This window comes from Candoia aspera, chromosome 2, assembly GCF_035149785.1.
Source record: "Candoia aspera isolate rCanAsp1 chromosome 2, rCanAsp1.hap2, whole genome shotgun sequence".
Classification (NCBI taxonomy): domain Eukaryota; kingdom Metazoa; phylum Chordata; class Lepidosauria; order Squamata; family Boidae; genus Candoia; species Candoia aspera.
The window spans coordinates 46137630-46150314 of NC_086154.1; the positions used below are offsets into that span (position 1 = coordinate 46137630).

At 41.4% G+C, this 12685-nt stretch overlaps 1 protein-coding gene across 3 annotated transcripts in view; it reads right to left on the reverse strand.

Moving 5' to 3' along the window:
- COPG1 (COPI coat complex subunit gamma 1) overlaps nucleotides 1–12257 on the reverse strand; it is a 35002-nt gene extending 22745 nt beyond the window's left edge. For 2 of the 3 annotated variants that reach the window (XM_063291719.1, XM_063291718.1), the window contains exons 1-9: nucleotides 6678–6894; nucleotides 4444–4496; nucleotides 4272–4352; nucleotides 3809–3880; nucleotides 2809–2888; nucleotides 1915–1990; nucleotides 1595–1687; nucleotides 733–819; nucleotides 458–615 (exon numbers count right to left, since the gene is read on the reverse strand). In XM_063291719.1, the coding sequence (XP_063147789.1) occupies nucleotides 458–615; nucleotides 733–819; nucleotides 1595–1687; nucleotides 1915–1990; nucleotides 2809–2888; nucleotides 3809–3880; nucleotides 4272–4352; nucleotides 4444–4496; nucleotides 6678–6714 (737 nt within the window). In that variant the 5' untranslated portion in view covers nucleotides 6715–6894. Of the gene's footprint in view, nucleotides 1–457; nucleotides 616–732; nucleotides 820–1594; nucleotides 1688–1914; nucleotides 1991–2808; nucleotides 2889–3808; nucleotides 3881–4271; nucleotides 4353–4443; nucleotides 4497–6677; nucleotides 6895–12164 lie in introns of those variants that run through there. The other variant, XM_063291720.1, reaches the window with a different exon arrangement.
- Nucleotides 12258–12685: the final 428 nt, after the last annotated feature.

A 12685-nucleotide genomic window follows, 5' to 3' on the forward strand; every position in this document is an offset into this window, starting at 1 on the left:
ACCATCAGGAAGCCAGATCTGATTCTATGAAGATGAAAACCCATGTTTTAAAACATGATGGTCATACAGCAGCCGATTAATATTGTAACTAAGAAGTGGGTGAGCATGAAGAAAGCAACATTACTGGAATATCGGAGAAAATTTCTGACCTTTCCAAAAATCTATTCCCCCACCAAATATGAAACTGGAAAAAATTATCCATGGAATGTATGTATGCCTTTGAGTCAGTATTGGATAAATCCCAGCGGTTTTCTTAGCAAGATTTTGGAAGTGGTTTGCCATTACCTTCTTCCTGGGGCTTAAAGAGAGTAACTGGCCCAAGGTCATCCAGCTGGTTTTGTGCCTAAGGTAGGACTAGAACTCATGGTTTCTTGGTGCCTTTACCCACCACACCAAACTGGCTGTATGGACCTACATGGATTATATTTCCAAGATAGAAAAAACATCCTTTTCTTACCCTCCAGCTTCTTCTTCAAGCAGTTTACTGGCCACTCGGATCATCATGCAATAGGCAAAAGGTGATTTCAAGCCATGACGCATGAACTTGTTTAGCATCTTGTTGACAGCCAAGCGATCATTCTTGCGTATGTGGTACAGCAAGCCAAGAGCATGATACTGGAAGATGGTAGCAAAGGAGGAAATCACATGAATTTTATTTCTATATTTGTACCTCATAAACACATCAGAACACAACACCATTATAAATTCCAGATGTAGCTTTAAAATTCTTACTTGGACCATGATATTGTCACTAGATGCTGCCTCCTGAGCTTCATTCACCCAACGTTTTACCACATCAAAACTGGTCTTCAGAAGGTGCTGTAAAGCAAGAAAGCCAGGTAGCACATCAAGAACTGGGCTTCAAATGTCAAACAGAAACATTGCAGCTAAGAAATAGTAAAGGTAAAGGTTTCCCTTGACGTAAAGTCCAGTCGTGTCCGACTCTAGGGGGCGGTGCTCATCTCCGTTTCTAAGCCTTGGAGCCGGCGTTGTCATAGACACTTCCGGGTCATGTGGCCAGCATGACGGCTCAGAACGCCGTTACCTTCCCACCGAAGCGGTACCTATTGATCTACTCACATTTGCATGTTTTCGAACTGCTAGGTGAGCAGGAGCTGGGACGAGCAACGGGAGCTCACCCCGCCGCGCGGTTTCGAACCGCCGACCTTCCGATCAGCAGCTCAGCGGTTTAACCCGCAGCGCCACCGCGTCCCCAGCTAAGAAATAATAGGTCCAAAAAAAAAAAAAGTTCTGCGGCCCAGGAGTTGCATTACATCAACACTTTTCTATTATCTCTCCTTCTCTCTTCATTCATGATGTAAAATAGTATTTGAAGAAGTAGGTGACAGTTAGTGCCTTTAAAATAATTTGGCAAGAACAGACACGGAGCCACATTCTTGCTTCTTCCAAACATGAAACGCAGGCCTATCAAAAGACCAACTGTAGTTACTTCCTCCTAGGATCTCAAACTGTATGCTTCATTCGTAATTTTAACTTTTTCTTTAAAACAAGAAGTGTTCTGTTGGACAATGGGCACTCAATTGCCCACATAGCTCTCTTGCCCATTGCAGAAATTCTGCAAGTGAATACGCACCAAAGATGACAGCAGGGCAGAGCTGGACACACTGGGAACCTTGTCAACGATTGCCTGCTTCATGTAGCGCTCAATAGATTGCAGCATGGTGGTCTGCAGGGAAGACAGAACATGGGAGACTGGTTGGAGAGGACACAGAAGAACATCTGGCAAGATGTCCAACAGGGGACAAAGACCAGCGTGAAGGAGCAAACAGCGCAGGAGAAAGACAAGGAAAACCCAGTAAGAACAAAACAAAGGAAGATGCAGATAATTACGGGAAGATGTAGAAAAATGACAAGGAGTGCAAAAAGAAAAAGATGCAACAGTTTCATACTTACATCTGTAATTTGGCAGAGTGCTCGCACAGCAGGGCCTCTATAGTTGTCATCCTTTCCTGTCATATCCTTAGTTAAACTGGACAAAAATGGAATAGAGATGTTAGTTTTATGTATTTATTGTATCAGGTTTTGGCAAACCACTTCTGAAAAACGTTGCCAAGAAAACTGCAGGGACTTGTCCAGGCAGTCTCTGAGAATCAGATATGATTGAACGTCTGTCTGTCTATATAGTTTCACAAAATGTAGACTCCCAAGAACTGACTTCCCTAGGCACCTCAGTTGCATCAAAGGAACATAATGTCTTTCAATACACACATGTATGTAAATACATACTTATACACACACATATACAATGTATATTATCAATGCAATATTTCATTGTATAAACACATACGCACCCACAGACCAGATTCACTCATCACACTGAGCCGTAAACCATGTTTTACAAATCACAATAGCTGGGTGTGCAGCACACGCTAAGACAAGCCAAACAACACACACACAGAGGTACTGTTCAAATCTGCTGACTAATATTGGCAGACATCACTCTAATATTTTGAATATGGTTAAAATATTATTAACCTTACTTCCCTATAAAACAGAAACATATCTCAAAAAAAAATCACAGAATTAAAAAGCAAAAGCATTTGGGAAGGGAGGAGAGAGAAGGAGGGTAATGTTATCCTGCTGAGAATGTGCTTGGATTATTCACAACTTGGGATGATCCAATCAAATGGTGAGGCTGTGTGTATAAGTATTTCAATAGCCTTTAAAAGCATTTATTTTTACTTGCTAATAACTCCAGTTCCATCATTTCCTATTAGCATTGCTGCCCACCCTACACCTTATACAACTGAAATGTTATACTGTTGGACCGATTCAAGAAGGGATTACCTGCTAGTCACTATGATGACATCTTCCGAGATACTAGACATCTCTTTGATTGTCAGGTAACACATTCTGCGGAGAGTTGGCTGACACAGAGAACAACAAACAACAGAGTTAGAATGTACAGATATTGACAGGACATATAAAGTGGCCAATACTGCAGGAAAAACTGAGGTCCCCATACATTTTGCAGTTGAATGACATAAATCAAATTGACAAACAGCATAGGGTATATTTTGTCAAAGACAAATGACATATGCAAATGGAGCTTGGCATCAAACCACTGTGGGAGTGAGGCGCCAAAGTTTTCACTCCAGCAGTGACATCAATCCCCAGTGGGGTCAGCAAACTACCAAGGCCAGCCTTTCAGACGCCCAGCAGAACTCCGACTACCAGCCAGCTACCAAAGCCAGAGGGGGCAGCAGCAAGACCTTTTGAGGAGACTGTAACTATAGGATCATGCAAGGGCAAAGAAAGGGGGCCGGTTATTTCCAGAGGAACACAGGGAGTCTATGGCACAGAATGTTCACTGGAGTATAGACATATGTCTGTAAAACAAGAAACACATTTAGGAAATAAAATATGTATAGAAACAGAAACAGGTTCAAGGAAATCTAAAAGCTAAGAATAGAACTAGAAGCAGGCTTATGGAGGCAATAAGTATAGCAGAACAATAGGCATAAGGCAATAAGGAAAGAAACTATTGTCAATAGATATTAGTTGACTGTGGGATAAGAGTAAGGCATCTCCTATAAGAAGTATAGCCAATGTAGATGTACTAGAGTAAGTTCAAATGTACTAACAATTCAGTTTTCCAAGAAAGTGTTTGTTTATTATTTAAGTAATAAATACCAATCATTCTTGGGATCAAAAGCCTATTCTGTATATGTGTATTATCTCATCCTCAAAAGAACCCATGAGAATGGACCTTCCAAACAGGGGTCCTACATCCTCCTCCCTCCCTATGTAGACCCCAAAATGCATAATGGACAAGCAGAAGACTTACATCATTGGACTGGAACAGTTTAGTCATTGCAAAGAATGATTCAGTGGCTTCCATCACACCAAGATGCTCTCCCTAGAATGGAAGGAAAAACTCACATTTGCTAGCATTTGTGCCAGTAGGTGGAATAAATTGCATTTAGCACTGAGGCAGTGAGAGTCAAATCAGTCAAGATTTAGCCAAGGGAAGCTCATGGGAAGAGATGACCCAGCTGAGAGGCAAGGTAAGAGCCAACGATCCCACTACAGAGTCACCTTTCAAGCTGCCTCAGACCATACAGGAGCTCTTTGATGCAACTGCCAGCCTGTTCATCACTGAAACAATAACTGAAGGGATTCGAGCAATTTACAACTAGCTGCTGATGCTCTCAGAACAGCAGGATTCACATCGTGCCTTAATGCTGGCAAGCAGAGCAGGGTCGTTTAACCAGTACAATAAAGCCCTGTAAATATACTCTCCCCTTTACCTGGTTTATGAGATACAAAATCTTTGTGAGGATGTGAGCGCATTTCCGAGGATTTATAGGTGTCTCGTTGAATACTCGAGCCTAGGACCAGAGAAATGTAGATGTAAGAATTTGGGGACACGTCCAGGGGCTTTCCCCTTAGAAGAAAAGACAGCATTGTTTGGAAACTTACTTCTTGCAGCACAGCACTTTTTTCCAAGTGTTGGAATGGATTGGAACCTCCACCTGCAATGTAAGATTGTCAGTTTAATTAACGATCAAGGGTTCTCGTATTTCAGTTGGGAAGGCCCAGATTCAGTTCACCCCTTAATAAAAATTAGCGTTTCTGAAAGAAAGTTAATAGCAAAAGTTGGAATGATCAAAACAGGAAGAAATGCAGTTATTCTAGGCAACTATTACAAACCCTTTTTAAGTGCAAATGGAGCTGAAAAGTCACAAAATATTAGTTTAGCCTTACATTAAGTTGGATCAACTGTAATTCAGGACAAGTATAATTCTACATTTCTCAGCTTCACATTCAGTGCAGAAGAACACATGAGAAATAATGCAACTCACAGCATAAACATCTTTTATTATTAAAAGGATATTCAATGCTAAAACGAGAAATTAAAAGCCAGAGTATCCACCAGATGACAGGGGGATACCTTCCTTACTGCCACATAGGAGGCACACAACTAGTCAGCTGCAGCTGCTGCTTCACTGGTCACTTCTTCAGCATCTTGATACACCACCCATGTTTCTAGTAATGGGGAAACTGGGTTATGAGACAATGATTTTGAGAATGGAGTAAGTGCATTTGAGGATGGAAAAGTAGGGAAAGGAAAAAGAATATGATACAGAGAAGTTTCACGTGATGGGGACAAGGTTGGTAAAAAAAAAACCCATAAAAGTTGGGCTTCAGTTCCTTTATTATGATCCCCATCATGACATTTCCCTTTTTTTCCAAAGTCAAATGGTGACGTCAATACCTGCATGGAACTATGCATTACAACTCCTTCCTAGCCAATAATTGGCCCTATCAACATTTGTGCCTATTATTATTATTATTATTATTATTATTATTATTATTATTATTAATTTCCCACCTTTTTCAATATATAACTCAAGGCAGCAAACATACCTAATACTCCTGTCTCCTATTTTCCCCACAACAACCACCCTGTGAAGTGGGCTGGGCTGAGAGAGAGTGACCGGCCTAAAGTCATCCGGCTGGCTTTCATGCCTAAGGGAGGCCTTTTCTTTTATGTATCTATGTATTATGTACCTCTTGAGAATGCCACTTTTAACATTTAGTGGCCTAAGAGGGTTTTTTCAATACAAGTGCCCCAACCAAGAAATTAATCCCCTATTCAGTTGCTGTTGCCACTACCCTTGTAAGCTTTCAGCACCAACTGGAGATACCTACGTTCACTCAGGCTTTCAAGTATAGTACTACTGTGCCTTTAGGTTTGCTATGCATGCTCTGGTTGTTCTGCATGGTTTTTCAGAAACAGAACTTCCCTTGTCATTCCAGCTCTACTCAATTTTTTGTGAAAGTCTGCCTGCCTCTCAATACCAACTGGTATGCAACAAGCAGAATGATATTATATTTATGACCTACTTGTGGGGTTCCAACTGCATCTAGTTATCTATTATGAGCACAGAAAACTGGACTAGATGGACCTTAGTATGATCCTGCAGGAATCTTCTAATATTCTGGAATGATCTACAGACCACTCAATGGCTTCTAATTACTGTTTCAGAGCAAATAGTTCTTTTGGTTTCAATAGCAATTCAGGAAATAAAAAGTAGACTAAATATTCCTATATTTCTATAGCAAATTTATTCTTCTGCAGGGGTACCAGAAGAACTGAAGGAACACTAAGCTTTTATAGCGCTGACAGTTAGACACTACTATCATGCCATTTTCTCTTTGATTAAAGAAACCTTCCCATGCTGTATTTAGCACAATCAAGAGACACTAGCTCTTTCTCTGACAAGAAGTGGAGTGGGTGGAAGGTACATTCTTATTACCTGCAATTAAGTATGAAATATCTATAGTAATTAATGGAAAAGGGACCACACATTTGATAAAGTAACGTTTCACCCATAAAATGGGATAGGTCTCTCATGGCAAGCTGTATTTTTCGCCCTTCCCAGAATAGGGCAACTTTCTTCATTCCCGATATGCTGGGTTGCAGCTCCCATTATTACAGCCTCTAGGTCCTGCAAACGTCCTGACGACCGCTAGTTGGAAGCCAAGGATGCAGAAAAGTCCGAAACGCTTTGCTGCTGTCCGGATTTTTGCAGCCCAGATGGGGCAGCTCTTTGCTTTTTGCAGCTGGGAGTAACAAAGCGAGAGTAGCAACGCACCAAATCTGGAGGTCGCCCCGTTGGACAACTCTCGTCTAGAGTCTCCGCACTCACCTGATTCCTCATCCTTCTTATCGAACTTCTTTAGCATCCTGTCCCTGCGTGTGCAGAACCGTGGAAAAGAACCCTAGCCCAAGGGAAGGGAAGGAAGATGCTATGACAGACGGAAAAGAAATTATGGGAAACGGCAGCGCTAGGTAGACAGTCCGTATCTGCGTGGAAATCCCTGAGCGCTACTTCCTGCAGGGGCGCCACTTCCTGCCAGCAGGACGATGTTGAGACAGCTCAGCATCCAGTGATGCGCAGCCGCACTTGTCAGCGGGTGGCCTGGAGAGGGCTCTACGTGGCTGCCAGGAGAAGGGCGGAACAACGGGAAAGGCGGTTCGTGACGTCAGTGGCCCTGCAGCCAATGATCGTGGGCAACGCCTCAGGCCGGAAAGGAAGACTGGCAGCCAATCCCGGGCAAGGCGACAAAGGGCGGAAGCGCAGAGGTAGAGAAGCTGGGTTTTGCTCCGCACTGTGCATTGGAAGAGAAAGGGGTCAGCCGCATTCCGGTCACGATTTCAGATTGCATTTTTCTAGTGTAGAAGAGATGGAGATTTCTTTCCAAACATTCTCCGTTTCCTTTTGAAACCCTCGACCCTTTTTCCCCCCTTTTTTTAATTTTGAGCTGACAGTACTATTTCTCCATATGCTCATTGGAATTATTTTCCAGAAAAAGTATCTGGAGCGGGAGAGTAACCTGATTGTTTTTCTGACCCAAATTGGCTTTTTTCCCCTTTCTTTTTCCTGTTGTTACCTATATTTATTCGTTCTCCTGACAGAGTTTCATTGCCTGCGTAATAAACAGAAATTCCATGAAAGGGCTTTTTTTTTGCATTTAATTACGGGGCAGGAGGTGGGGAATCTCTGGAGGCTTTTGAGAAGCTGGACAGCCACCTCTTCCAGGATGGTTTAGTTAAGTGTTTTTCAAATTTGGCCACTTTAAGATGTGTGGACTTCAACTCCCAGAATTCCCCAGCCAGCATGATTGATGCAAGAGGTGACAGCAAAATTCAAAAAAGTTCTGTGCCTTTATATTAGGCCGAGGATTTGCCTGGCATTGTTTCTCTTCACCCACCGGTTGAAAAGTGCCTGAAGTGAGAAAGAAAGTTTGCCATATCTTTGCTGATTTAAAGATGGTGTATGATAAAGTAGATAAACTTGAATTATGGAATATTTTGTGCAACTACAAGTTTGGGGGTTGTTTACTGAATGTGATGCAAGTGGTACATGATGGGAATACGAGAAAAAATGGAATGCTTAGTGAGTGGTTCAACACTGAGCAGGGAATAATACAAGGATGTGTGATGGTCAATTGCTCATTTGGTGTATTTATGGAAAAATGTATAAGGAATTATTGTGGGGATGTGTTGATTGGGGATGTAGATGTACAAGTAGTTTGTGTGCAGATGATGCTGTTTTGTTGGCTGAGTTCCTGAATGATTTGCATCAAATGTTAGATAGGTTATATGATGCAACAAAGAGTATGGATCTAAAAATGAATATGTCAAAGACTAAGGTAGATATGATTAACAGAGAAATAGAATAAATGATTGCAAATTATCCATAAATGGCAAAAAAAAAACCTAGAGCAAATAGATGAATTTATGTACCTTAGCAGCATGTTTACTAAAGATGGGGAAATGAATGGAAAGATGTAAACCAACTAAAACTCTTCAAACATATTAAGCAACCCAATAGCCCAAGAAGAAAAAACAAGAGTTATTTACAACATACAAGCAAAGACTGTAACAGCCACTATGTAGACAGGCAGAAGGCTAGCAGAGCGCATCCACGAACACCAACTAGCAGTCAGAAGACACAGTGAGAACTCCTTCATCTCACAACACATGGACAGACTCAACCCTAGTTTCAACTGGGAAACTGTGAGCATCCTAAACCAAGCCAAGTCCAAAAACGCCAGAGAATTCCTGGAAGCCTGGCACTCAGACCAAGCAGCCATCAACAGACACATAGAGGTAAACAACATTTACAGACCATTCAAAAGAGACAATAGAAAAGCCAAAAGACCAGGACATTCCCTTGCCAGCATTCAACACCCAGATATGCAAAAATCAACACTAGGATTAACACAGATGAACCATCAAACAGCACAATACACCCTAATCAAGGAACTATTAACTCAGTCAATCAACCAAGCAGCAAACAACAGCCCAATCAAAGAACTCCCAAGGCGAGAAAAACACCCCCACCAACACAAGCAGGGCAAGCCACTGTATATACACTGAGAGCAAGGCCCACTCCCTCTTTGCACTGAAGATGTTGCCTAGTCTGGCAATGAAACGTCTGCAAGAAAACAAGGCTCAGAGAGCGCCAAGGACTCCACAGATGTAAAGATGTTCAAATGCTGGTAGAAAGGTAGTACTTGTTGCATGCAGACTGTTGTGATGAAAGAATACTTGTTGGAATGATAATGGCTGCATATAAGATGTGCTCTGTCCATTTTGTTTTATGGAAGTGAAAGCTGGGTATGTCAGGAGTAACATAAAAGTAAGATGAATGCAGGGCATGGGGTACATTAGAAGTACACATAATGAAACAAGGATGGGATCAAGAGCAAACAGGTACTGAATTAATGTGGATTGAATATAAAAGTGTGTCATCAGTATAAGAGAAGTATGCTGAGGTGGTTTGGGCATACACAAAGGAAGAAAGAATAGGTTGAGAGGAAGAGGAAGGCCAAGAAAGTTGGGGTGGGATGGAATTGAGAGATCCTTAAAAAAAGAGATGTGAGAAATGTAAACAATAAAGGGGAATTCATGAAATGGCATAGAGTATGGATATGATGGAAGCAAGGATAGTTTACAAGGATAGAAAATAATAGAGAAAAATAGTGAATGGTGTTGATAATTAAAATAAAACCAGATTTCTTTTCTTAGCTCACACCTTTAGTTTTTTTGTCTTACTACTTCTTTTCTGCGTTATGCATAATGTTGCTCAACTTAAAGAGAATAGTGCGATGGCAATGTATGCATTGCAAATAAGGAATTATTTGCTTGGAAGTAGCTGGGCTTACAAATTTATCGGGCTGCTAATTAGGCGTCACCAAAGAGAGAACAAAAGGCAACACAGATTTCCACAGAAAATTAATAAGCTTATACATACTGTACATGCAAAGTAAGAAATAATTACTAGCTGAAATAGAAATGTATTTCAACGGAATGGGGACATCTACAGTATGATGATTAAGTGACCTGACCATTTGCACACAATCTGCTGAATCACTGATTCACTGCTGATGGGCAGTTTTGAAACCTGCTTGCCATCCTTGTGATTTGAACCAGTTTGGGCTTGAACATTCCATCCACTAAGAACTCTTCTGAAAGCTATTTAAGCCAAGAGTTCTATCCTCAGTAAAGTAGGTGTATTTTTGTTTTGTTTGAGAGCACCAGTAACTTTTTTGCTTGGATTCCTAAATGACGTGTCTTCTGAGTCTGCCTTCTTCAACCTAGGACCTCTCCACATGAGTGGACTTCAACTCCCAGAATTCCCAATCAGCTTTAGCCCTTGCTTAGAATTCTGGGAGTTGAAATCAATATATCTGTAAGCCATTCAGATTAGGAAAGGCTATTCGAAGCTTTCTGTAACTACTCACCTTTTTAAATAATGAAATCTTGATGACTGATATTAGTTGGTATTCAGCTGTTCTGACACATAGGAAGATCAGACTGTAATGCATAGCATACATGAACAGATGCAGAGTTTGTTTTCAACTTCAAACTTAATTACTCCCCAGAACAGAATGAGTTCCATTCCCAAGTTCTGTCCTTAAGTCGAATTTGTATGTAAGCTGGAACAGTATTATTGTATAATACTGAATAAGTAGCATTGTGTAATTAATTCAAACCATTGTATATTTAACTCAAATCATTGTGTATTTAACTCCAATTTTGCTACAATAAACTCTGTTCTTAAGTATGGATGGACAACTCATACTTATGAACAGACTGACATAATGCCTATTATATTAAAAAATTGAGTTAAATAACAATGGTTTGTAATAATGAACACACACACTGCCTTTGTGATGCTTATGAAAACATTTCACGGCTTCAGCATTTGTTGGCTTGAGGAAAGAGAATGCTGTCCACCCCATCTGCCATTTTAAGTCGGGTCGCATGGCCGTTAACACTGCCGTATGTACCTGTTCCGAGTTACCTACAAATTTGACTTAAAGACAGACTTAGGAACAGATTTTGTTTGTAACTTGGGGTATCAGAAACAAATTTACTGGTATGCAATCAAACAGGTCTTGCTGGTCCCTTTTTTTTTTTGTACCTTTGAGTCAGTGTTGGCTCCTGGTGACTGCCTAGACTTGCAGTTTCCTTGGCAAGAAGTGGTTTGCCATTGCCACCTTCCCAGGGGTGAGGAGGAGTGACTGGCCCAAGGTCACCCAGCTGGCTTTGTGCCTCAGATGGGACTAGAACTCATGGTCTCCTGGTTTCTAGCCTGGTGCCTTAACCACTACCCCAAATTGCCTCTATGCTTAGCATAATCATTGGGATATTGTCATGACCCCCGTTGCAATGCATGCATGCATCACAATGGGGAACATGCCTTTAAGGAAAAGGGGAAGGAATCATCCTAATCCCTTAAACACTCAAACACAAACGCAATCATAAGGACAAAGGGGACACACCTTTGCCCTGACCAGAGAAGGCATCAGCATATCGCTCGGACATCCATGCATTACCCCGGAGGACACACCTGCGCAGGACATGGGAAGGAGACAGAGGAGACCAGCGATAATCTTCCTGATCGCCCATCAAGACCCCGGTATCGCACCCCCGATCGCCCATCAAGAAACAGGATCCGGACTGTGGGACAATGGGGGGTGGAGAAGGGCCAGGTCTGCGCCAGGGGTATTTACGGGGTACCCCGCACGCCATGTGCTCATTCCCGTCTTTTTGCGTGTATGCACTCTGTTCTCAATAAACAGGATATCCTTAGCCCCATCTAAGTGAGTCCGTGTCTTTCTGAGAGCAAGGCAGCCATTACAGATATTTTGTTTCTTGTGCTAAGCTTTAAAACAACCCAAAAGAATTCCTGCAGTTCCTACAGAAGTATTTCCTCTCTGGTTAGACAAAAGAGAGTGTTGCCAGTCAAAGGAATCAAAAGATGCACTCCATAATATTTTTTCTAAACTAGCTCAATAAATTCTCAGCACAACTGCTGAAAACATATGCTTAGTATGCTGTAAAAATACTCATCTAACCAGCATGAGAATTGCTTGTATTATAAAAACATATTTCAGCATTTGCTTCCTGAATACTTAAGACACATTCACTAACTTGTAGGTTCACTATTATTGCTGTTTTATTATTATTAGTATTAAATGACATGCTATTGTAATGAGAATTCCTTGTCGGTTGCCAGTTGTTCTCTGTTGAAACTGAAGAATCAGACTGGAAACTCGTGCAAACGCTCCACCACGGCTGTTTGACATAAGAGGAATATACACGAGAGAGAGACACCTACCATAGCTCAAGTAGTCATCAAAGAACATGGTCAGGTCTGTGAGGAGTTCTAGAGGCTATAAGGAGCACCTTCTCTTACCAACGTGTCCTTTATGTGCACGGCGTAAATGGTCTGTGTACTTTGCACCAAACTGCCAGCCACTGTTATCTCAAAGTACTTAAAACATTGGAATCAGGGTTCAGTAAAAGAAGGTGACAATCCATATTTCTTTGCAACAGTGTATATGGTATCATTTCTGCAACAGAAAGCCTGACCAGTTGCTCAGGCAGAGAATTAAATACAATTCCCATTACAATGCAGATTACACTGTTAAAGGGCCCTTTTTGGTATACTATTTTCCCCAGCTGAAATTCCTGAATCTAATCAGGAAGGATGAAGGGCTGATTCTGTACCCATCAGAAGGTAATGGCTCCAATATGATTATATACTGCAGTCTTCCCCTGCATGGCAACTTGAAGACACTGGCCATCATTTTTAACTAGCAAGCCAGTATTATTTTCTGTATCTACCTTTCACTGGTA